We start from the raw sequence: 25491 nt of genomic DNA, 5'->3' as shown, positions 1-25491 counted from the left end.
CAGTGCCAGGGAGCAAGGCTCCATCCTGACCTTGGGTGCTGCGTGTACGGAGTTTGCACATTCTCCCTGTGACTGTGTGAGATTTCTCCGAGTGCTCTGGTTTCAGCCCACATTCCAAAGGTGTGTAGGTTTGTACGTTAATTGGCTTCTGTAGGGGCTAATGGAATCAAGGGATATGGGGAGAAGGCAGGCACGGGTTACTGATTGTGGATGATCAGCATGATCACAATGAATGGCGGTGCTGGCTCGAAGGGCCAAATGGCTTCCTCCTGCACCTATTTTCTATGTTTTCTATGTAAATTGTCCTTAGTGTATAGAATAGAACGAGTGTATGTGTGATTGCTGGTCGGCTTGGACATGGTGGGTCAAAGGGCCTGTCTCCATGCTGTATCTCTAAAACTAAAACTAAAACTACAATGTTACTAAACACCTGTATCTGAGCCACATTTCATCACTTACGTATTAATTATATGCAATGGGCCTCCTCGTCCTTGGAAATTGTTCATTCAAATTTCCATGCAAGCTTAATTCAGAAACCAAAATTACCATTACTTACATCACTTTGTAGTTTGTAGGCTTCTCGAGCATGCTTCACGTTTAGCTGCTCCGGATCACATGTCCATTGATGCAAGCGCTGCCTGTAGTTAACATTACTGGCTTGCTCCTGACTTCTTTTAGCTTGTACAAAACTAGGCTGGTCCAGGTGGAGTTGGTACTTGGATTTACCCTCCTCAAACTCCCTCTTGTATTCATTGGCACTCTGCAGTCTGCTGGCAGCCAGCAAATGCTTCATTTGTTTATCATCATCAACACTGCGGCATCCGATCTGTTGTCCCCTCTCTTCCACAAATGCCTGTTTGTATTTGTACTACCCGAAGAAAGAAAGCTTCTAAAATCAAATGTATTTACATGCATCTAACACCGTAAAGAGTGAGCTTACAATTTTATTATACAATCATTTTTTAAAGCAATTTTTTAAAGCAATCACTAGGTTATCCATCCTAAGTCTTTGCAATAATTAATAACTGCATTTGAACTTTGTAGTTGATAGCAATCATCCTTATTCCAAAAAACAAATACAAACAATTAATATTATTTGTGGACATTATTTGAAAACAATTCCAAAAATCAAATGTATTCAATCACATTGATCTGAAACATTGCATGGTAAGGACATTTTATAAATCTGAAAATGCAATATGGACTGGAACTCATTATTTGTTTGTTTTACAGACAATAAGAATCCTTTAGAATTTTGTGAATTCAAGTAAATAAAATCCAGTCATCAATTACCGTTGAATAAAGTTTCAGTGGATGTAAGTTTAGCTGAAATATTTAGACAGAGGATTTACATTTTATAGAAAAATATTGGTTCTTACATCGCTGGCTATTTCCCTTGATGCTTTGGCAGTCTGGAAGGGAATAGCATCCAGCCTAAGGTCATAACCCAGTGCCCTTGACTGTTCCCAAGATGTCTTGTAAGCTTTCTGTAATATTAAAGACAACAATTCATTCTCTCCATTAGGAGTGCGCTCACATCTGGTTCTCTTTACCACATTGAAGATAGCATTTCTAGTTCCCCACCAAAACCTTGAATGAATAGCAGAAGGTGCATGAGGACGGTCTTGGACGACTGTTTCTGCAAGGGAGCAGCAGACATCTTCTTAAAGCCTTCTTACAGCATTTGTGCCGAAAGCAGGAATTCAGCAAAGAAACATTGAACATCAGTAGCAGAGAACAATACACAAAATCGACTTTCTATAACATTCTCCATTTACCTCGAGAACATATTAAAAACACACTGCCATCTAAAATAAATATTGCAGTGCAGTGAAATGAACAGCATTAATAATATACAGAGCTGCTAATTAAATTTAAAAATACTACAGTTCAATTATCAAGAAGTCATTCATTTTTCCTATTCAGAAATAGGTATAGGTATATTGCAAATTTCCCCGGTGTGGGACAAATAAAGGAATATATTATCACATTTTTGCGCTGATTAAGAATCAGTCCTTTTAGACTTTACACTTTAGAGATACAGCGTGGAAACAGGCCCTTCAGCCCACAGAGTCTGTACTGACCAGCAATCATCCCCTGCACTACCACTATCCCACACACGAGGGACAATTTACAATTTTATTGAAGCCAATTAACTTACAAACCTGGACGTCTTTGGAGTGTGGGAGGAGACCAGAGCGGTCACCGGAAGAACGTACAAAGTCCGTACAGACAGCACCCATAGTCAGGATCGAACCCGGGTCTCTGGTGCTGTAAGGCAGCAACTCTACTGCTGTGCCACTGTGAGCAGTCAGGCCACAGCAGTCATTTTTGTGTGCCAATTGGATGGTTCATTCTCTATGTAATGAGCATTTTATGGCACCACAGCGTAAACAATTACAATGTAGCCACATGCACCCACCATTGGCAACTATTCCACTTGGCGGGATTGCCTAGACTAAAGTTCACACCCTGCACCAATTGACCCTAAGGCAGAAGCATTTGCATTAAGCCATAGCTCGCTGCAACTAGAAATGTTGAGCCAGACATATTGAAAGAATGGGAGTGTAAGAATTGTCTGCAAATAATTACCTAATATATAATATAATCGTCAGCAGCTTTGTTATAATTCTCTGGAAGATAAAATATTACTAATTAAATTTAACTGTGAGTTAATACTCAATCTATTAACTTACATCACTGATATTGTAGGCATTGACTCGTGCTCTCTTGAAATCAGGATGGTCAGGTGGTATTGTAGATCTGTGCATCGTCTGCGCATTTCTAGATCTATACAGTCTCTGCAAAGCAATGCATCACTAAATTAGATCCAAGTGCAAGAACAGTTGCTATTAGCACATTGGTGATGAGAAAGATCAAAGTAAACAGACGTTTGACACGATTAAAGAAAATCTCCAAATGGATTTTTGCTAAATTTACCTTCTAAGATGTCAAGTGCATGCTGTAAAATTATGAAATCGTGTATTGCTTTCCTTGACTGATACAAGATAACAGTAACTGAAAATTCAACCATCTTACTTTCTATTGATTATATTTGGTCCAAACAGCACTGAACGAGAGGCAGAAGGTAGCATTATAGCAAGTCAAATGATTTTACTATAAAGTTTAAAAGATTGTAACACATAATTGTAATTACTTTCTACTCCTCGAGGTGACCAGTCAACAATTGGAATCTTATAACAAAATATCCACATTTGCAATGTAGGATCATTGTTAAGTCTAGAAATGTCATTTAGCTCTCAAAAAACACAAATCTTGTTATTTCATCTGGACAACGAACATCAGAAATGGATTACTGTGATGGAATTGGACTGTGCCTTTGTTGAAACACTAGAAGAAATTAATTAAGCACCTAAGATTCGACCTGGCAACTCAACCCAAGCCCCACAAGACCTGATTTCTACGTGTCAAACCCAGGTTGGTCTGACTGAACAATCCGATAAAACATTCAGAGTCAGATCAGGCTAAGCTGAGGAGAATGGTGTCATTTCATTCCTATTATCACATCTGTCCTCGGTGTTTGTCGTTTCTTCTCCAGACAGGTTCAGACATATTTCTTCTTCAGACATGTGAGACATTGTTATATTTATGGCATAGCTGGGTCAAGTTAGTGCAGGAAAAAAACCCGAAATATCAGGCTTGAGTCAGATTCAGATTGGCCGTGATCAGGTTGAGTCAGGTTTTAATGTTGAATCCACGCAGTCTTCTATAAAGGATGCACCTGCACATAGTTCCTCAAAACTTAGACCAAAGCTTGGATGGAATTTTACGGTCTAACAATAGGAATAGCTGGAACAATGCGATGAACACAGAACACCCTCGCCTTTTCCTCCAACCTCTCCACCAATCTAAGAATAAACCACAAACCTGTCGCCTAACGATAGATCAAGGATTGTTACTACCCCACTGGGCAGCATGATTCACAATCCAGACCTGTGCGAAGGGGAAGTTTTTGCTTGCTTTCCTTATAATTTTTTGTTCAACCACTCTGGGACAGAACCATCAAAGTGATAATTACTATTAGGCCACTGGCATTTGACAGAACCTGCTTCCTCCGATTCTACCCTGCTCCCCACTTCGGCAAGAAAACCGTCCAAGGAAAGGGAGAAAGAGGAATGCTCTCTGAATTAATTATTGCACTTCCATCAAACTACATTTACTTATTCCACTGCAGAAATTCTATCACAGATCTGAAGGGGAAAATTGGATGCAGCACTAAAACATTATTGTCACATGAAAGGGATGCTTCAAATCCCTCCCTTAACATACATCGCTGCATTGCAGGTAGCTTGTCTTAGCATGGGTGATGTCTGCAGAATCAGTCACACTTGTAAACTTCAAGGTATCAGGATGCTGTCTGTACTTTTTCTGGAGAACAAAGAAATTGAAAATTTAATTAAATATACTGTTGAAAAAAAATAAAAAATTACTAAGTATCTAATGGATTCAGACTCTCTTCCCCCACATCTGTTCCAAGAATGTCACTTCTGTTCAAGGATGATTATAATGTTTTGTGCGTGTGATAATAATCTTTATGTGTCCCTCCTAACTGTGCAAGTCTTTTACTGGTAAACCTAGCAACTGAATCTGCCGAGGAGATAGACATCACTAAGTGACCAGAAGAGCAAATTTGCACTGGATAGATGTGTTATTCCGGGGCAATAAAAGATGGTTTATATGGAAATATTCCTCTTCACATTTATTGTGCACTACACTACTGCTGATTGCACAACAATCTTTGCACCATTCTGTTGTTTTGCATTTGTTGTTGTTGTATGTATTATTGTATCCATTACCATATAGTGTTTACTCCATGAGACACTTGTGAACATTGCCCAGATGTTTATAAGGATACACTGAATCTTTATGTTCTTTTACTATATTCATATTAGGAAAAGTTAAAGAAGCAGACTCCGTTCACACTGTGACCAATTATTCAAATGCAACTCTCTTAAGTTAAGACAAAAAAAAAATTGCCACAAGATAGAACGTTTCAAATGTTCAACGGGAATTCATTATTCCATCTGATCAATCATGATTTTCGGGATAAAAGGACGTACCTTTAGAAAGGAGAAGAGGAGGAATTTCTTGAGACAGAGGGTGGTGAAATTTGTGGAATTCATTGCCATAGATGGCTGTGGAGGCAAAGTCGTTGGGTATTTTTAAAGCAGAGATTGACTGGTTCTTGATTAGTAAGCGCGTCAAAGGTTGTGGGGAGAAGGCAGGAGAATGGGGTTGAGAGGGAAAAATAGATCAGCCATGATTGAATGGTGGAGTAGACTTGATGGGCCAAATTACTTATTCACTAAATGTTCATTTGACAGACATCTACAATGTTTGACCCTTATCAGAAATTTGAGATAGCATTGCACCATCTAACTGAACAGCTGCGCACTATCCATGGGCAACCTAATTCATGGGGAAATTGGTATTGATATTGATGTTGTTTTATGATTGTCACGTGTAATGAAATACAATGAGAAGCTTTTGTTTGCGTGCTATTCAACTAAATCAAATCGTACCATACATGAGCACAGTCAGACCATGACTAAGTAATCCTGGCAATGATGTGTCCAGTAGCTTCTTCCCCAACTCTGCCTGAAATCTGGTTGAAAGCCAGAGTTAGGACTTGGAAAAGTTATTTTAAACAACCTCCAATGCTATAAATGATAAAGGATTACCTCACTGATAAGTTGACTGGCCTTCTTCATCGTCTCAATCTGTGGAGAGCCCTGTGCCATCCATGCAACGCCTCTCATGAAGCTAAGATCAGACTTATATTGTATCTGTTGAAACAAAAAAGATGCATGTATTAATTTACAACGAGCATGAAATATGGAGAGCAACGGTTTTAAAAAGCAAATAAAGAAATTATTCAGAGATTAAAAAACAATCATTGTGCAAATTCATCATTGAGCCAGCGAGTGTCTGGTTCATTATTTAAATTGCCAAAGCATCAAATATTTCTGGGCCAGGTGCTGGAAAATAGGATTAGTATAGGTGGGTGCTTGATTGTAGGCATGGACATGTTTGGGTGGCACTGTGGCGCAGCAGTAGAGTTGTTGTCTTACAGCGTCAGAGTTTCGGGTTCGATCCTGACTATAGGTGCTGTCTGCATGGAGTTTGTACATTCTCTCCGTGACCTGCGTGGGTTTTCTCCAGGAGCTCCAGTTTCCTCCCACCAAAGACGTACAGGTTTGTAGGCTAATTGGCTTCGTTAAAATTGTAAATTGTCCCTAGTGTGTGTAGGATAGTATTAGTCTGCGGAGATCGCTGGTCGGCACGGAATCGGTGGGCCAAAGGGCCCGATTCTGCACTGTATCTCTAAACTAAACTAAACTAAAGTCCTCTTGCTAAACTAAAGCTCAAGCCAACCCTCGATCTCCTATTCATACCAGTTCCATGTTATCCCACTTCTGCATCCACTCCCCACACACGATGTGCAATTTACAGAGGCCATTTAACCGCCAAACCAGCACGTCCTGGGGATGTGGGGGGAAACAGCAGCATGCAGTGATGTGGTCACACGGAGAACATGCAAACCACACAGACAACATCCGAGGTTAAGATCAAATCCAGTTATTTGGAGCTGTGAGGCATCAGTTCAACAGCTGCGATGCTGTGCCAGCCTTCATTCTGTGCTATATGACTCACTGATGGCATGATAAATTAGGTATAAGCAAATCGCCCACACAATTTACAACAAATATATCTATCTGCAAAAACAATCTGTTGACTTACCTCGCTCTGCTGATTATATGCTTTCTTTGCCAATTGTGTCTTCATGTCATTCGGCAGCATCGTGTATGAATGTAACATCTTCTTGTAACCCAAATCACTGGCCAAGGACTGGGCATTTCTGGCATGCACAAGGTTTACCATGTCCATCGATAAGTGGAAACGAGTTTGGTTTTCTTGCGATTCTTTCTTGTACAGTTTGTTGCTCTGTAACTTGCCAACTTGCATACAGTGTAGCATCTTGGGGTCATCCAGAATGCTTCGAGCACCAATGTGTTTTCCTCTCTCCCTGACAAAAGCATTCCGGTATTGATACTGAAAAAAAAGTGAATATTATTATTTAAAGATTCCAGTAAAAAATTTCAGCAAATACCATCAACTATATGTACCGATGACCCAAAACATTATGACCACCTGCCTAATATGCTGTTGGTCCTCCGTGTGCAGCCCCATACGCAGCAGGGTCCGATGCACTGTGTATTGGGACACATTCCTCCCGTGACCACCATTAAAATTTTCTGTGACTTGTGCCACAGTAGACCTTCTGTCGGTTCGGACCAGACGGGATAGCCTTTGTTGCCCTCGCGCATCGATGAGCCTTGGGCGTCCAACACCCTGTAGCCGGTTTGTGGTTTGTCTCTCCTCGGACCACTTTCGGTAGGTACTCACCACTGTTGACCGGGAGCACCCCACAAACCTTGCCGTTTCAGAGATGCTCTGACCCAGTCATCTGGCCATAACAATTTGGCCCTTGTCAAAGTTGCTCAGGTCTTTACTCCTGCCCATTTCTCCTGCATCCAACACATCAACTTCAAGAACTGACAGTTCACTTGCTGCCTAATATATCCTACCCCTTGACAGGTGCCATTGTAACAAGATAATCAATGTTATTCACTTCACCTGTCTGTGGTCATAATGTTTTGGCTCATCGGTGTATATGTAAGCTTAAAAGAGGTCAGGAAGTTGATGTGCACATTTCTCATTGCTTCCAGAAACTTCACTACATCTCTGCAAGAAGCAGCACCGTACATTTGTAATTACAAGATACATTCACTCGATTCCCCTACCTGAAACAATTACTCAAATTCACCAACCACAGATGCTGCCCGACCTGCTAAGTACTTCCTCCATTTTTTGTTTTTATTTCCAATGCTGCAGTTTTCTACTTTTAGACCATTCAGAAAGTAATTTCAGGGCACTCTGCTCCGGTTTTATATTAACAGCGTTAACAACACCCAGAGAAAACTCACAAGGTCACAGGGCGAATATACAAACTCCCTACAGACAGTACCCATAGTCAGGATAGAACCTGGGTCTCCAGTGCTATAAGGCAGCAACTCTACTGCTGCGCCACTGTGCCACTCCTTATCTTTCACTCTCTAAATCCTGAATTCCTTTCTCACTCTTAGGTTTGCTTTATGTCCGTAACTTGGCATTGAAATAACTATCTGAATTAGTTCAGACTTCATGGGGTAGTGTTTTTTCTTCGGTTCACTGCCTTCAATGTATTTGGAAGTGAGAAAGGAGTATAGTAGGATCAGGTACTAGGATGCCTATCTGTAATAGCATCTAAAGACAAACTCTATCCTTGTGCATCTCATTTAGCGGTAGTCAAACTTGTTGTGGAGATATACAGTTGCATTTCTGTTCCCACTGGTACCAGGTCCTTGTAGATTCCCAATCCAGCAAATTCGAATGTAAAAAGCCAAAGAGATTCTGTGGCCAGTTATCGTCAACAACAATGAATACGTATTGTTTACTTGCCGCAATGATATTAACATTTCATATCACAGCTACTGAACACAAAATTAAGATTTAAAACATTACGGTCACCCTTTCATAAACATGAAAATAGGATGTAGACTCAAAATGCTAGAGTAACTCAGCGGGACAAGCAGCATCTCTGGAGAGAAGAAATGGGTGATGTTTCGGGTCGAGACCCTTCTTCAGACTGATGTCAGGGGAGTGGGCATTCTACAAAGATAAAATGTAGTCGGACAGTAAGACTGGTGGGAGAATTTGGAAGGGGGAGGGGATGGAGAGAGAGGGAAAGCAAGGGCTACTTGAAGTTAGAGGTCAATGTTCATACTACTGGGGTGTAAGCTACCCAAGCAAAATATGAGGTGCTGTTCCTCCAATTTGCGCTCGGCTTCACTCTGACAATGGAGGAGGCACAAAACAGAAAGGTCAGATTGGAAATGGGATGGGGAGTTGAAGTGCTGAGCCACCGGGAGATCAGGTAGGTTAAGCCAGACCTTGCGGAGGTGTTCAGCAAAACGATTGCCGAGCCTGCGCTTGGTCTCGCCGACATACAGAAGTTGACACCTGGAACAGTGGATACTGTAGATGAGGTTGGAAGAGGTGCAAGTGAACCTCTGCCTCACCTGGAAAGACTGTTGAGGTCCTTGGATGGAGTCGAGGGGGGAGGTAAAGGGACGTGTTGCATCTCCTGCGGTTGCAAGGGAAAGTACCTGGGGAGGGGGTGGTTTGGGTGGGAAGGGACAAGTTCACCAGGGAGTTGTGGAGGGAATGGTCTCTGCGGAAAGCAGTAAGCGGTGGAGATGGGATGATGTGGCCAGTAGTGGGATCCCGTTGGAGGTGGCAAAAATGTTGGAGGATTATATGCTGTATGTGACGGCTGATGGGGTGGAAGGCGAGGACAAAGGACACTCTTCCTTGTTGCAAATAGGGGGAAGGGGGAGCAAGAGCAGAGCTGCAGGGTATCGAGGAAACCCTAGTGAGAGCCTCATCTATAATGAAAGAGGGGAACTCCCATTTCTTAAAGAATGAGGACATCTCCGATGATCTAGCATGGAAAACCTCATCCTGGGCGCAGCTGCAGTGTAGACAGAGGAATTGAGTGTAGGAGACAGAGTCTTTACAGGAAGCAGGGTGGGAAGAAGTATAGTCTAGATAGCTATGGGAGTCAGTAGGTTTGTAGTAAATGTCGGTCAATAGTCTGTCTCCTGTGATAGAGACAGTGAGATCCAGAAAGTTAGGGAGATGTCGGAGATGGTCCAAGTGAATTTGAGTGCAGGATGGAAATTAGTCGTGAAGTTGATGAAGTTCAGCATGGGTTCTGCATGGGTGCAGGCTGCAGCACCGATGCAGTCGTCAATGTAGCGGAGGTAGAGTTCGGGGATAGGGCCAGTGTACGCCTGGAACAGTGATTGTTCGCATTACCCTACAAAGAGACAGGCATAGCTGGGGCCCATGCGAGTGCCCATAGCTACACCTTGGATTTGGAGAAGTTGTTGAGGGTGAGGACCAGCACTGCTCGGCGTTTATGAAAATATTTCATAATTTACACAGCATAAATTGTCTATGGAATTTAAGGATGGTTATTTCTACATTACTAAATTGAATTGGAAACAAACAAAAAATTGTGAGCTGTTAATTGTTTTATGTATTCAAATGTTTCCCTCAGAGGGAGTTTATCCAGGGTAGAGTTTCAATGACTGAATGCCTAGCTCAAGCCTAAAAAGTGATTACTAGAAATGGTTGATCTCCTAAATCAACACTTAGGTAAGTATTTATTGGTCAATGAGGCTTGTCCCTGAAAGTTTGAGTGGTTCACCTCTTGTCAAACTCTGACTGTAACTTTGAAGGGGAAAAGCATAAATATTAGCAAAGAAAGCAGGTTGTTCATTCCTCAGGACTCAAGGCGGATTACCATTGCCACTGATTCTTCCCAAATGCCAACTTCAAATTGTTTTTGAAGACTTGACAAGTTAGGAAGGAGCAGGAGTGTTCCATGGACTCCGCAAAAATCAGACTACCGTGGTAACTTATCTCACCGCCCCACCTATGTGGCCGGACCAAATGACCAGTGTTTTCTTCTTCTCCCAAAGTGGTTGATTTTGCCTTTGTTCAGACTCTCACAAGCCATATTGGTTGAGGGTCACTACAGATTCAGAGTTGATTTTGTTCTATTGTTCTTTTATAGTGGACAATATGAAAGTCTTCATCCACTGTTGCTTGACTGCAAATAGCCACAAACGCAGATTAGGTAACTGCATTATTTGATTGCATTACATGAATCTGATAAAGATTTTCTCTTACATCACTTGCTATTTCTCTGGATGCTTTCGCACTTTGGAAAGGAATGGCTTCCAGGGTCAGTTTGTATCCTAGAGCTCGTTGGTTCAACCAAGACTGTTTATATCTCACCTGCAGAAAGGCAGAGTTTATTGCTGGTTATAACTTTAAAATAAATTTTAAAAACGTACAAATAATCAGTCGGCCACTTAGGAGAAGAATGTTACCTCACTGAGATTTGCTGAATTAACCCTTGCCCGAATATATTCCGGTGAACTAACAATTGCAGTGCAATGATGACGGGCATCTTCTCCTGCAGCTCTGTACAAGCGCTGAAAGACAAATTATGTACATTATTTGTGTTTTTAATACACTTATGTCCATGCATTGCCAACAATTTTCACTCAAACATGCCCTTTAGGACTTTAATAGCAGTTATTTAACACCAAGAATTCAGAAGCAAACACAAGTAGTTCTAATATTAGGGAACAAAGTGCTGGGGTAACTCAGCAGGTCAGGCACGTCAGGTCTTGACCCAAAATGACACCATCCATGTTCTCCAGAGATGCTGCCTGGCCTGCTGAGTTACTCCAGTACTTTGTGGCCTTTTGTGTATCAACCAGCATCTGCAGTTCCTTCTGTCCAATACAAGGACTTTGGCAGCACTGAAATTTGCAGCAGTGGCCCACAATGTGAATGGCTGTTGGTATCCTGTACAATCCATCACATACTCTGCATGTTAAAGCACAGACACATGAGTATGATTGGTCCCCGGAGTGACAGAAGCACGGAAACTGAAACAGAAAGTTGTCAAAGATCAAATCAAAGAGAGTGACAGAGAAAGAAGCAGAGATCAAGGAGATCTCATATCACAAAATAAATTAGATATCTTCAAGGAATACAAGATGATTAATGCACTGGCGTATTATATAATTATCAGATTAGAAGAAGACTGACTATGAGCTGTACCAGTGTAAGTAACCTGATCATCACGACCTGAACATATCACATCTTCCTGTCTACAATCTTTATTTTCTGGGCCTGATTTCTGCCCAATTTCCAGGCCACTATCTACGCATCATTTAGTTACCTCATTCTCGGCCATCACCCTCAATGTTGCCAGCCTCTGTTACCTCCAATGGACTGTAAACTCATGCTTGCTGTTATTAGATGTCAACATCACCTCCAATATCTTTTCCCACTCTAAATTCCCTCTCTGCTCACAAATGTCTATATGATATTCCCAACCAGCCTGCTCCCAGAATTGCCCGTTACTCACAGATCAAAGGACTCAGTGTTCACATGTAGTAGAATGCTCAATAGTATAACCATCTATACATGTGGTATACCTAGACCTGAAAATCAAATGTATAACGCTGCCAGGCAATAAGAACCCATCCTGACTCTGCAGGGCACTTTCCCAGTATCCCTAGACCACATGACCAATCCAAATGTTGACAAATCAATGTCACTGACTCCGCTCCACTGGAAGGATAAGTTAACTAACTTGACCATCCTCTCCCAAGACAACATCCCCAGCATCAAAAATCTAGTTACTCTCAGTTAGCTGTGTTGACCTTGTAGTATCATCCCAACTCCAGACTGACTAAAGAGACACTCTATTCTGAGATCCATCACAGGAGGGGATGGCCATGTGGACAGAGAAAAACATTCAACGTTGTGCTCTAAGGTTCATTGAGGAAGATCAATATACCAATGACTCTTTAGACTTTGGAGATACAGCACGGAAACATACCCTTCGGCCCACCGTGTCCATGCCGACCAGCGATCACCCCATATACTAACTGTCCTACACACTCGGGACAATTTGCAATTTCACCGGAGCCAATTAACCTACAAACCTGTGTGTTTTCTGGATCGTGGAAGAAAACCGGAGCACCCGAAGAAAATCCATGTGGTCACAGAGAGAACGTACTAACTCCGCACAGACAGCAACTGCAGTCAGGAGAGAAGCCGGGTCTCTGGCGCTGTAAGGCAGCAGCATTACCACAGCTGTTCTATTGTTTTTATGTTTTCTCTCTGAGTGCTGTAGTTTAGTGTTCCCCAACAAACCGAGGTTCCATTGAATCTTAGCAAAGAACTGACCTCATTGGCAATGATGTTACTGAGTTTGGCATGAATCAGATCAGGCGAATCAGTCACTTGCGTAAAATGTAGAGAGTGCGGATGTTGTCGATAGTTTTTCTGGGAAAGATACAACAAAAATGATCATTACTCCTTCTTAGCCATCTACTCCCATTCTCTCCCATTATATCAGCAGTAAAAAGAGATCTTAAACAGCGATCATTTCATAAAATGGCAAATATTCTTTTATTATATATGCCAAATGTCAGAGTCCAAAAAATGTCCCGGCACTCAAATATTCCAGATATTTCTGCTGGAATTTATAAGGGGTAGAACTAAGGAATGGAACCAGGAGAGAAAAAGAACAAGGCAGTTAATTTATCCATTTGCTCCAGTGATGCTGCCTGACCCGCTGAGTTATTCCAGCACTTTGTGTCTATCCTTGGTATAAACCATTATCTGCAGTTCCTTCTTATTACAGTTAATTTTCATTGTTATGCCCAGGTGGATATATGTCCAAGAGGAGTACTTTATTGGATTCCAGAAGGGAATAAGATTTATTTCATTGTTTCATTGTTTCTATATTACACTGAGCCTTAATGAAGTGTGTACTTTCTCACCACCATCTGCTCCACCTGAAAAGTACCCCAGCGGCATTGTTCTTTGCATCAGAAGATATATTTATTGCATCAGATGTGAAGGCCACCCGTATAAGTCTAGATGCGTCAATGCTGGAGAACAATAACCCACATCATTCATATCATTCCAGATTAACTCCAGGTATCTTGGCCAATGATTTTTCTGGTGACTGTGATTTCCTTATTTACTAATTAGTGAATGTCCTTTGGGGTTGGTTGAATAACTCGTGCCTCTCAAGTATAAAACATTGGTATTGCCTGTATGAAGTCATTGGCTGGGACTGAAGCACAAGCTTCCAATTTAGAGGAGAAGTGAGATATTTTTGAACACTTACCTATTTTCAATCAATTCCCCTGAACAGAAAATACCATTTATTTTAGCAAAATTTGTTAATCTCATTATAGTTAAAGTCACAGAATTATCAAGCTATACAGTACAATCCAACTTATCTGTGCCAAATAATTTGCCCAGCCAAACTAGTCCTACTTGCCTGTGCCTGGCCCACATCCCTCCAAATGTTTCCTGTATACAGAGTGTCCAAATATCTTTTAAATGCCATAATTGTACCTTCCTCTACAGTTTCCTCTGGCAACTCGTTCTATCTACACTCTACCCTCTGTGTGAAAATGTTGCCCGTCGGGTCCCTTTAAATCATTCCCCTCTTACCTTGAACCTATCCCTCTAGTTTTAGACTCCACTACTCTGGGGAAAAGACTGTGTCTATTCATCTTGTCTACATGCCTCGTCATGATTTTATCACCCCTCAGCCTCCTATACTCCAGGGAATAAAGATCCAACCTATTAAGTCTCTCCTTACAATTCAAACCTTCCAGATCTGGCAACATCTTGGTAAATCTCCTCGACACCAAAGTTTAATGTTTAACGCCATGTGCAGAGGCCGAGGCTTACTTCACGGGGCAATAAAACAAAACTATAAAAGGAAGCTCACTTTATTAAAAACTACAAATGCTATCATCTCGGTTTAGCCATTTGTTAGCACTCTCAAATGTAGGGTTAAATTAAACTCTATGAAATGTTTCAGTTCTAGACCAAACAGCAACAAACAGGCACTGATGGAGTTCCCCTACCTGAGATGAAACCATAATGGGCAAGATTCCATGGCATTATTTGAAAATCGGCAGAGATTAATTAATTTATTATTTTCCGCTCAACATTCTTAGACCCTCAGACTATCTTTAATCAGACTTTACTGGATTTTAATTTGCACTCATCATTATTCCTTTTATCATGTATCTGTGGATGGCTCGATTGTAATCGTGTAGTCTTTCCACTGACTGGTTAGCACGTAACAAAAGGTTTTCACTGTACTTTGATACACATGGCAACAAACTAAATTAAACAATGCTAAAAGCTGGTTCATTTCATGAATCAGTCTGAAGAAGGGTCCAGACACGAAACATTGTTTGTCCACAGATACTGCCTGACCCAATGAGTTCCGCCAGCAGTTTGATTTCTGCTTAAGAATAGCTTTCTCTTGCGCCTTCATTTCAGGTGCAGTTTGAGACCTCCATATAACAGCATGTACAATTACTTATGCAGCATCAGAGTAAAGTTTACGATCAAACCAACCAATAAATCACCTCCCCTTCACACCTATCTGAGTTTACACATACAGATTTCACAGGCTGTAAACAGAACAAGCCCACAAAGCTGATACCAACAAATTCCCACCTCACTGATCAGTTCACTCGCCCTCTTCATCCTTTCAATCCCCAGCGCCCCGGCTGAAATCCAAGCTGCTCCTCTCATGAGATTCAGGTCAGATCTGTACAAATTCTAAAAACAAAACAAAAAGTTAACAATCACTGTATCTCATTCCAAACACATTCAAAAAAATGGTTCAGAAAATAAACTTGATTAAGTGGTGTTTGTGGATGCCATTATACCACAGACCCTAGTCTGGTGACAGTGAGTGGTCGGGGCTGGATTTAGTGACACCCCATCTTCACCCTACAAACCGGAGTATCACTGGCCATGTGTCCATCATTTCCAACGCGCACTTTCCTCACTGGAAGAACCAAATCCTCCTTTGTACTCACAGGTGGCAAATAGACACAAGGGTTTAAAAGCGTCATCTGCTTATTTAGTTTAGGCTTCTCAACACAGTTTTACTTCATTTCTATGCATCTTCTTTACTGAAGAGTTGTGGAATTAATAAGGCTTCTTGATTAGTAAGGGTGTCAAAGATTTTGGGGAGAAGGCATGAGAATGGGGTTGAGAGGGAAAGATAGATCAGCCATGATTGAATGGTGGAGAAGGCTCGACGGGCCGAATTCTGCTCCTGTGACTTATGAACTTGTGGAAGTTTGTTTTCTAATTGCTTAATGAAAGCATTAGAAAACAATGAAGAGATTGCATTAAAAAAGCATGAATTAATACAGAGTAAGTTCCTCCAATGCAGGGTTGGAGGGTGAAATTCACAAGCATTACCCAGTTAGCTGAGATGCTACAATTAACCTCAGCGTTCCTGGGTTATGGAGGTAAAAAATATGCAAAATTTCCATCTTGAATCACCACCTATTTAACAACATTCAATGCACCGAGAATTGCGCCACTGTTTAAACCTGTTCCTTCAAGAAGGAAAGGCTCAAATGGGTTAAATCGCAGAAAACACAGTCCTATCAATGTGAACGTACCTCACTCTGTAGATCATAGGCTCGCTTTGCCCATTGCACCTTCATGTCATTAGGTAGTGTTGTGTAATGATGAATGATGTTCTTGTAGTTCTGGTCACTAGCCAAGGCTTGGGCTTTCTTAGCTTGTACAAACTTCATCATATCCATGGGTAAATGGAAATTGTTTTTTGTCTCCTCAAAATCTTTCCTGTAGTTCAGCTGGTTTGAAGACAACAAGCAATAACAATATCTCATAATAAAGTTAATGAATGGTCTTTTATTTCCCAGGATAATAATGGGTAAATCCCATTAATCGTTAATAATACCATCTATGTAACATAGACATCCCGTGGAGAGAGGAAGGTGGGGGAGACATTTTAAATCAGATTTGTTTTGTTTTGGGAATATATAGAGTTCTGGCTCAGGACCAGGGCAGTCAGCAGGGGAAGGGAAACATTTGTATGATGGGCAAGACCGAACACCTTCACCCCAACCAACATCCCTTCCTTTCTCCTCCCAGAGAGCATTTGGGCACTGGAAAGACTGTTGTTGTGCCTTGTTGTGCCTTTAGTCAGAGACCCTGTGGAATTAATTGCCACAGAAGGCTGTGGAGGCCAAGTCAATGGATATTTTTAAGGCAGAGATAGATAGATTCTTGATTAGTACAGGTGGCAGGGGTTAGGAGGACAAGGCAGGAGAATGGGATTAAGAGGGAGAGATAGATCAGCCATGATTGAATGGCGGAGTAGACTTGATGGGCCAAATGGCCTAATTCTGTTCCTATCATTTATGAATTTATGAAACAACGATCCTCACATTTGAGGGAACCATCAGCCAAGGAAGAGAGGTGGAAAATATTCATTATCTACGGAAAATGAATCAGTATATGTAACCAAAATGCCCTCTAAATTGGCATTTTTATCAAGAGAACATACTCAATGGAAAAATACACAATTCATCTTAGTCTGATCTTGGAAAGATAATGATGGTGTCTCTAATGGTATCAGATCTGTCACATTGATACATCCATGATTTGCGCCAACATCAGGCAAGTTTCGATCAAAAGATAATATAAATATTTTTCCAGAGCAAAGCGAAAACCCAACACAAGAACATTAAATACAATCCCCACCATATCCTACATACCGCCTCATACAACGCCACACGAATGATATGCGTAATCAACCCACTCATTGCCACCAGCCTTGGCACACAACTCATCCCCTCCCCTGCCCCTTCCTATAAATAACTGCAGCTGGACTACACCAAAAAGACTATAAACTCAAAACACTCCCACGTTCTTTTCCTACGTACATCACTGGTGAGTCTGGCTGCGTGGACAGAATGAGAAATGTTCAGATCATCCTCCAGTTTTTGTGTTCCAACCATCTGACCTCTTGTCTTCTCAAAGGCTTCTCTGTATTTGTACTGTGATAGAAAACACACATTAGGAGCGAAAGTTTGAGGGAGTGATGCAATTCACCCGCTGCGGCCTACCACCGGCCATGCACCTGGGACCACCTGGGCTCTGGTTCGCAGAGCCCGCGGCCCGGACTCACCAACTGCGGCGCTGGCCGCCTTCGGATGCTGCGGGAGCGGCTGCGACTCGTCTCCGGAGGCTCCGGCGCGGGCCACGTGGACGTCGGAAGCCCGCAGGCCCCTGGGTGGGGGCCGACATCGGGACCTCCGGCAGCGGCAGAGGCAGCGTGTTCACCCGCCCCGAATCACGGGGCTTGGGTTGGCCCGCCGTGGACTTTTCACCGTCCGGTGCGGCCTGGAATAGGCCGCGGGATTTTTCACCGCCCGGCGGGGGCTTCAATGTCGGGAGCCCCGACCGTCCCGACGTGGCAACTCCAACAGCCTGACCACGGGAGAAGACGGCAGGGGAAGAGAAAAAGACATTCTGGCCTTCCATCACAGTGAGGAGGGACTGGAGGAGACTCACTGTGATGGATGTTTCTTTTTGCTTGGTGTTAGTTTGTGATTGTATGTGTTATTGCATTTTTATTGATTAATCTTATTGGTCTTATTGTTCAACTGCGGGTAATGTTTCATTTCACTACACATTTATGTGTATGTGACAAATAAACGACTATTGACTATTGAATAGCATAGAACATAACTTGAAGAAGGTAGACACAAAATGCTGGAGTAACTCAGCGGGTCAGGCAGCATCTCCAGAAAGAAGGAATGGGTGACGTTTCGGCTCGAGACCCTTCAAGAAGGGTCTCGACCCGAAACTTCACCCATTCCTTCTCTCCAGAGATACTGCCTGACCCGCTGAGTTACTGCAGTATTTTGTGTCTACCTTCGATTTAAACCAGCATCTGCAGTTTTCTTTCCTATAACTTGAAGAAGTCCTGGAGACACAAGGAACTGCAGATGCTGGAATCTTGAGCAAATCCCATTATGCACTGGAGTAACTCCGTGGGTCAGGCAGCAGAGAGATTGTGGAACTCCAGGGAAGAAAGGCTATGAGTTCATTTTGATTCGCTATTCGTAATATGTTTTTAAGTTTTTAACAACTTAAATATATTTTATTTATTTATTATAGAAGGATGAGGAGTGGCCATATAGAGGCACAGAAGATTCTTGAGGGGATTAGATAGGGTAAATGCACAGTCTTTTACTGAGAGTAGGAACATCAAAAACCAGAGTTCATAGGTTTAAGGTGAGGGGAGAAAGATTTAATAGGAACTTGAGTGGCAACTTTTATTTTTACACAAAGAGTGGTAGGTATATGGAACGAGCTGACGGAGGAGGTAGTTGAGGCAGGTACTATCACAATGTTTAAAAGACACGGACAGGTACATGGATGGGATAGGTTTAAAAGGATATCGGCCAAACATAGGCAGGTGGGACTTGTGCACATGGAGCATGTTGGTCAGCATGGACACATTGGGCCGAAGAGCCTGTTTCCAGCTGTTTGACTATGATGGCAGATGCTTTATAAACTGTAATAATTTGAAAATTATTTTTATCCTTCATTTAATTTAGAAATCAGGACTGTTTTGACAGACGCCAAAGAAGGCCGCCAGGTAATGGCAGCAGTCAGAGGGGGTTCAGAGCGGAACCTCCAATATGGTAATCATGCCCTACTGCCACTGGGCCTCACTGATGGAGACCAGAGTTGGCTCTTTAAGTCCAGACAATTAGGGTTGGGACAACCATTGTAGGCAGTGGGTCTATGGTATAAGATTTAGCCTCTAGATTTTTGAATTGAATTGGAGAAACTTGATCTCAATGATTCACTAACGACTAATTTAAAAATAATGTCGCAGAGCATCATGACAATTGCCAAAGTGTGTGCTGGGATACTTGACACAAAGGCTATAAACTTGGTTTACCTCAGCAGTAAACGCACAGTTAGCCTTGGTCACCTGGGCAGTTTATCACAAGATCTGTCTCGTAAGATATTACTAAAATATTTCTGCTGTGATCAGCGCGTGCACATTGAAGAACTAACCGCTTGGCTCAACAGTTTGCTGGAACCTTCACGAGCCATATTAAAAAAACCTCCATATAAATACCAGCGCATTGCAAAGATCGTTGGAGCTGTGACCTCAGCCCTTGATCAAGGCGCTATCCCCTTGTGGCAGGCCTCTTGCCCAGAATAGCGGAATCAAGTACCAGAGGGCAAAGGTTTAAGGTGAGGGGGTAAAGATTATTATAGGAAACTGAGGGATAACTTTTTCACACCGAGGATGGTGGGTGTATGGAACGTGCTGCCAGAATAGTAATTGAGGCAGGTGGTATTGAACATTTAAGAAGCATTTAGACAGGTACATTGATAGGATCGGTTTAGAGTGATATGGGTCAAATGCAGGCGAGTGGGACTAGCATAGATGAAACATGTTGGTTGGTGTGGGCAGGTTGGGCCGAAGGGCCTGTTTCCACACTGATGACTCTATGACTCTAAGTAAATGAAAGCACACTGCTGGCGGTTAACTTAACAAATGTTTGAATCTAACCAGCTGTTTCTTGAGGCTGTTTTGCATGTCATAAACTCAACACCTTCACAAACTGAAATATAACTAACAGCCAAGGAAGCACATTTGAGGTTTTGATCACTATTGCAATATAGGAAATGTAGAATCAAATTGACACACAGAAAGCTCCCAATAACGGTAAAGTGATCATGATGAAATAATCTGATGTGTGGTTTTGTCAGAGGAATAAATATATAAAGCTAATGCACAGGCAGATACATATGTGGTGAACCAATTTTCTCATTTGACTAGAGATTAATAGGTGACAAGCCAGGTGGTGAATCAGTGGAATTTATTTCATTGCCACAGACGGTAGTGGAGGCCAAGTCATTGTGTATTTTTAAAGCGGAGAATAATAGGTTCCTTAATTTGTAAGGGTGTCAAAAGCTACGGGGAGAATGCAGGAGAATGGGGCTGACAGTGAAAGATAGATCAGGCATGATGGAAATGCAGAGCATGCTCAATGGGCCCAATGGCCTAACTCTGCTCCTATGTCTTATGGTCAAACAAAATGCAACATTTTACAGCAGCAGTTTAAGATTGAAATGTATAAAATTAGGTCAGAATCAGTGTATTTCTCAATAAAGGATGCTAAGATATTTAAAAATAAAATCGGTTCTGTTAAGTTAGAGATTTTTACGACTTCCAAAAGTCTTAGAGGAATTCTAAGTCCCCATGGAGCGACCCTGTCAAACATGTCAGAATGGTAAATTACATTCCTATAAGGTTGCAAAGTGCTGCCAAAGGCCTCAATAAGTTGCTTCAAATGTTAACTGAACTATGAACACTGGAAGGAATTTAATAGCAAAGAAACCTGGTACCAAAAGTGGCCAACTCTCAGAATGCTGAGAGATGTGTTTTAATCAGAGGTGGACTTCATTAAAATATTAAAAGCCGTGCTACTAGTTATTTGCTGTTAAAAGGGACATTATTTAGCCTGCAGTAACTGCAATGTACTATTCCCTTTTGCTCTAATCATCTACACTGAATTACTTACTGATAATTATTCATGTAATGAAGAGAGGTGGGTCAGTAAAATATTCCAGCACAGGCCATAATCATGACAGAACCAATCCCAACATACATGTAGGAAATAAGTCATTTTAATGGCTTCAAAATGTAAGTTTGCCAAAGGCCAAGTAATAGTTGAGGCTGGATTTTATCCAAGTGTATGTTCAAAATTGCTCAAATAACTGGCCTTGGGATGGCCATTCATTCTAAATAGACACGAACTGTTTAACTCTTTGCACCTCTGGAAAGTATTAGTTATAGCAATTTCCAAAGCAGTTATCCAGAGTTATACTTACATCACTAATAATTTCTCGAGAAGCTTTGGCAGCTTGGAATGGAATAGCATCCAACTGTAGTTTGTATCCATTATCTTGTAATTTTGTCCATGCCTCTTTGTAGCGAATCTTTAAAAGAAGTCATTTTGTGAACAATTATTCACTGCATCCTATTCAGTTTCAAGATCAGCTTCAGTGTACTGTGCTAGTACACTGCATTGTACTAGCACAGTGGCCTAGCGGTACAGTTGCTGCCTTACAACGCCAGACACCCGGGTTCGATCCTGATTACGGGTGCTGTCTGTACGGAGTTTGTACATTCTTCCTGTGACCGCATGGGTTTGCTCTGGGTGCTCTGGTTTCCTTCCACACTCTATTGACATACAGGTTTGTAGGTTAATTGGCTTCGGTAAAATTGTAAATAGTGTAGGATAGTGTGTAGGGCAGTGCTAGTGTACGGGGTGATCACTGGTCGGTGCGGATCCATTCTGTATCTCTAAATCTAAATCTGAAGTCTAAATCTAAAGTCAAAATCTTAGAGATTTAAAGTGCAGAAATGGCAAATAGGGTTCCTGCCAGAAACATTCAAGAATAATTCCAACTTGTAAAATTTTCCTTCTTATTTATTTTTGTTACCTCCTCCATCACAGAAAGCAATGACAATATTGCCTGAAAATCTTTTATTAAAATGCATTTGTGTCTTAACTTAGACCAGATTATTCAAATGCCTTCTGTTTTTGAAAAACTAATTACCCGACAAGAGCATGTAAAAAAATATATTACAAAATGTACCGGCTACTAATGAGCCAATAACTAAAAACAGGCCAAATAATATTCTGAGAGTATTAACTTTTCTATAGTATCGCCAGTATAATCACAAACCTTAAGCTAAGTGCCAGACATGCACTTGCATTCAATTCTTAAGTCATTAAATATCTCAGTATCGTCCGTCAATGTCTTGCCAGCTGGGGCTAATTAGACATTTGGTACGTTGATGCAAATTGTTTAATTTGCTCAGGGCTTTGTATCTTTTAAGAAGGTATTTCACTTGTGAACATTGGGCTTGACAAGATAAGTGATATCAGTGCTGGGAAATTGAATTTTTCCATTATCAAAATCAAGCGCTCCCGAGCCTTACGCGATATAAAACTTCCCTTATTTTGCTCCAACTTCAATTATTACATTATTTCATTTCTCAAGTCAATTCAAACTTTTATTTTTTTGTAGGGAACTGCCAATTAAGTATCATACATCATCAATTCTCCACTGAATCATAATTCTCCACTGAAATGTCCTGGTGATGTTTATATTGTTAAAGATGCAGTGCTGGTGGGTCTTCCACTATATACCATCTCCAAACACTCTGCTGTCAATAGACTAACTCCCATTCATTTGGGACCCATTTGTTAGCCATCCTGCATTGATACCATGTGTGACATGGAAGCTCTCATTTTTCAGAGTATGTCATGATTACACCTTTGCTAACTTGGCAATGTCCTCCAGATCAATAGCACTTCTAAATCCTCGCACTCACCCAACAATGGCATCTTAAACACTCTTGATTTTCTTCACTGATGCTGGTGTTATTCCTTTCATCTGCCAGGACCCTCAACTCTGAAAACCTCTCTCCAAATCTCTCCACATCTTTAGCTTGTTTGATAAAATCAACTTTAACCAAACTGTTGGTAACATATCCCAATTATTCTTTCTATTAAATTTTACTTGATATCTGGTGTTACAAGCTTTTGAACAGGGATCAGATGGAGAAGTCTTGATGGGCCAAGTAGTGCACTTCTAATCCTTATTCATATGTTCTCTTACTCTTTACCTCACACGGTCATTGGATTATTTATTTTAATGTTTATTGCGGTATTTCCAATTGCACTACAATCTTGCACCATTCTGCTGGTTTGCATGCATCATTATATTTATAATTGTATTTGTGTTCACTGTATGTATACTGTTTAGCTTCATGCGAACAGGGAACCTTATCGCACCCTGGTGTATGTGGCGGTAAACTCATCTGTATCTGAATCTCTGTACAAACAATAATGAGTTCATAACCACGTCCTCCAGGATAATTAGGCATGGACATTCATTGCTGCCCTACTTATGATGTCCATCTCACAAAGATGAAAAGCAGATAGTACATCCAATTTAGTATGTATGTACTTCAGGAATCAAATATAAATGTGTCTTTTGCCTTAAAGACAAAATTTTGTCTTAACTGTACTACATTGGAAATTGTATTTGAATGCAATTGTGGTGAATATAAGGTAGACACACAATGCTGGAGTAACTCAGCGGGTCAGGCAGCATCTCAGGAGAGAAGGAATGGGTGACATTTCGGGTTGAGACCCTTCTTCAGACTGATCAGAAGAAATGGGTGACGTTTCGGGTGGAGACCCTTCTTCAGACTCCCGAGATACTGCATGACCTGCTGAGTTACTCCACCTTCGATTTTGACCAGCATCTGCAGGTTTTTTTCCTACATAGTGCTGAATATAACATTGTTTTCCAATGCAACACATCAGATTGGTTGATCATAGATGTTACTATAATAATATATATATCATATCATATTTAATAGCTTAGGTAATCCAAACTAGTTGCTTAAAACAGATCAGTATCAGGGTCCTGATATTTAATCGTTGGCAGGTTAATGAATATTGCTTTATCCCTGTGTTAAATTGCAGAAAATATAAGGAAGACCTTTTACCGAACTGCCTTTGTTATCGGGATTGCTTGTTACAGAAATGACTACAATTTTAATTCAGTAACAAGCATTAGCAGTGCCTCTGATCAGCTCATAAAGCTACCTAATATTGCATAAAGACAGCTCGACTGTTCTGAGACTCACCTCACTGATGTTCATGGCATTAGCTTTAGCCTGCAGTAATTCTGGGAGGTCCTTTGTCAGTGTGTAGTGATGTTTTACATTTTCTCCATCTTCTCTGTACAGTCTCTGACAAATAAAAGAATAAGTTCCATTTTAATATGTATCTAGGGCAACATCATCTTACATCTTGGTGGGTGGGAGCAGAATTATATCTTGTAAGGGAAATTTGCATATAACACGGTTGCAATTGTCCTTCTCTCCATTCTGGGTTATTAATTAAATAACAAATTGCGTTAACAACTCAAGAGACAGGTAGCCACAAACCAATAAATGCATTAAATTAATTGTGAACAATGATTCATGAGTGCTTAAAATGCAAGTACCAATTTAATTGTTCACTGTGTTAAGGCAAATGTTAACCTATTTATTATAAGTGGTTGAGGGCATCGGTATAAAGAAATCGATACCAGTCAATTCAGCATTTGTACAACAATTCACGCAATATCTTGTAGACTTATGGAAAATTAATGCTCCTAAAATTTCATGTTGTTAATCACATTCAAGTTAAGAACAGGTGTTAGATTTGTATTATTAAATCTGATCAGTCAATATGAAGTAAAGCATCGAAGATAGACACAAAATGCTGGTGTAACTCAACGGCACAGACAGCATCTCTGGAGAGAAGGAATGGGTGACATTTCGGGTCGAGACCCTTCTTCAGACTAAGCATCATTTTGAAAGAACAGTGTTAGATATTTATATAACAGTACTTAATATGGGCTCCGAAAGAAAGTGTGCAGCTGTGAGGTTATTAGGATGGAAACAACAAATCACTTCAAAAATATGTGATTTTATAATACTTCCAGAACACCAATTAATGAATACATTGGTAGAAACTGAATGTACAATGCCACAAGGGGAGATTTTAATCATCTTACTTGTATTAACAGAAACATGTCTATTCCTTTCCCACAGGTTTTATAAACATAAAGACACAGAGGAAAGAGAAACTGAATAAGGTGGGAGGCAGGTTGGTACTCTGAAGGTACCACAAGTTCAGCTTATTAAGAGGGCAAAACCTTTGGGATAAGTCTCATTTTCTCAGGCTGCTGTGGGTTTGTGTGGTGTTTTCCCAATGCAGTGTGTCAGGACAAATAATGTGTGGTTACTTTATACCATCTAACAAACAATAAGGCCTGAGGAGAAAAGCATGCAGGGTG

General features: G+C 41.1%; 1 protein-coding gene across 1 annotated transcript in view; it reads right to left on the bottom strand.

Moving 5' to 3' along the window:
• The window catches only part of nrap (nebulin-related anchoring protein), an 86747-nt gene that overhangs the window by 3319 nt on the left and 57937 nt on the right, over positions 1 to 25491 (bottom strand). Inside the window, exons 25-38 of the mRNA XM_078412840.1 lie at positions 24293 to 24397; positions 21454 to 21561; positions 17472 to 17585; positions 16179 to 16376; positions 15214 to 15318; positions 12904 to 13002; positions 11025 to 11129; positions 10822 to 10929; positions 6763 to 7074; positions 5703 to 5807; positions 4291 to 4389; positions 2697 to 2801; positions 1380 to 1487; positions 557 to 868 (exon numbers count right to left, since the gene is read on the bottom strand). Of these exons, the coding sequence (XP_078268966.1) occupies positions 557 to 868; positions 1380 to 1487; positions 2697 to 2801; positions 4291 to 4389; positions 5703 to 5807; positions 6763 to 7074; positions 10822 to 10929; positions 11025 to 11129; positions 12904 to 13002; positions 15214 to 15318; positions 16179 to 16376; positions 17472 to 17585; positions 21454 to 21561; positions 24293 to 24397 (1983 nt within the window). The remainder of the gene's footprint in view (positions 1 to 556; positions 869 to 1379; positions 1488 to 2696; positions 2802 to 4290; positions 4390 to 5702; positions 5808 to 6762; positions 7075 to 10821; positions 10930 to 11024; positions 11130 to 12903; positions 13003 to 15213; positions 15319 to 16178; positions 16377 to 17471; positions 17586 to 21453; positions 21562 to 24292; positions 24398 to 25491) is intronic.

Source organism: Rhinoraja longicauda, chromosome 16 (genome assembly GCF_053455715.1).
Source record: "Rhinoraja longicauda isolate Sanriku21f chromosome 16, sRhiLon1.1, whole genome shotgun sequence".
Lineage (NCBI taxonomy): Eukaryota > Metazoa > Chordata > Chondrichthyes > Rajiformes > Arhynchobatidae > Rhinoraja > Rhinoraja longicauda.
This window is presented reverse-complemented; position numbering and strand designations above follow the sequence as displayed.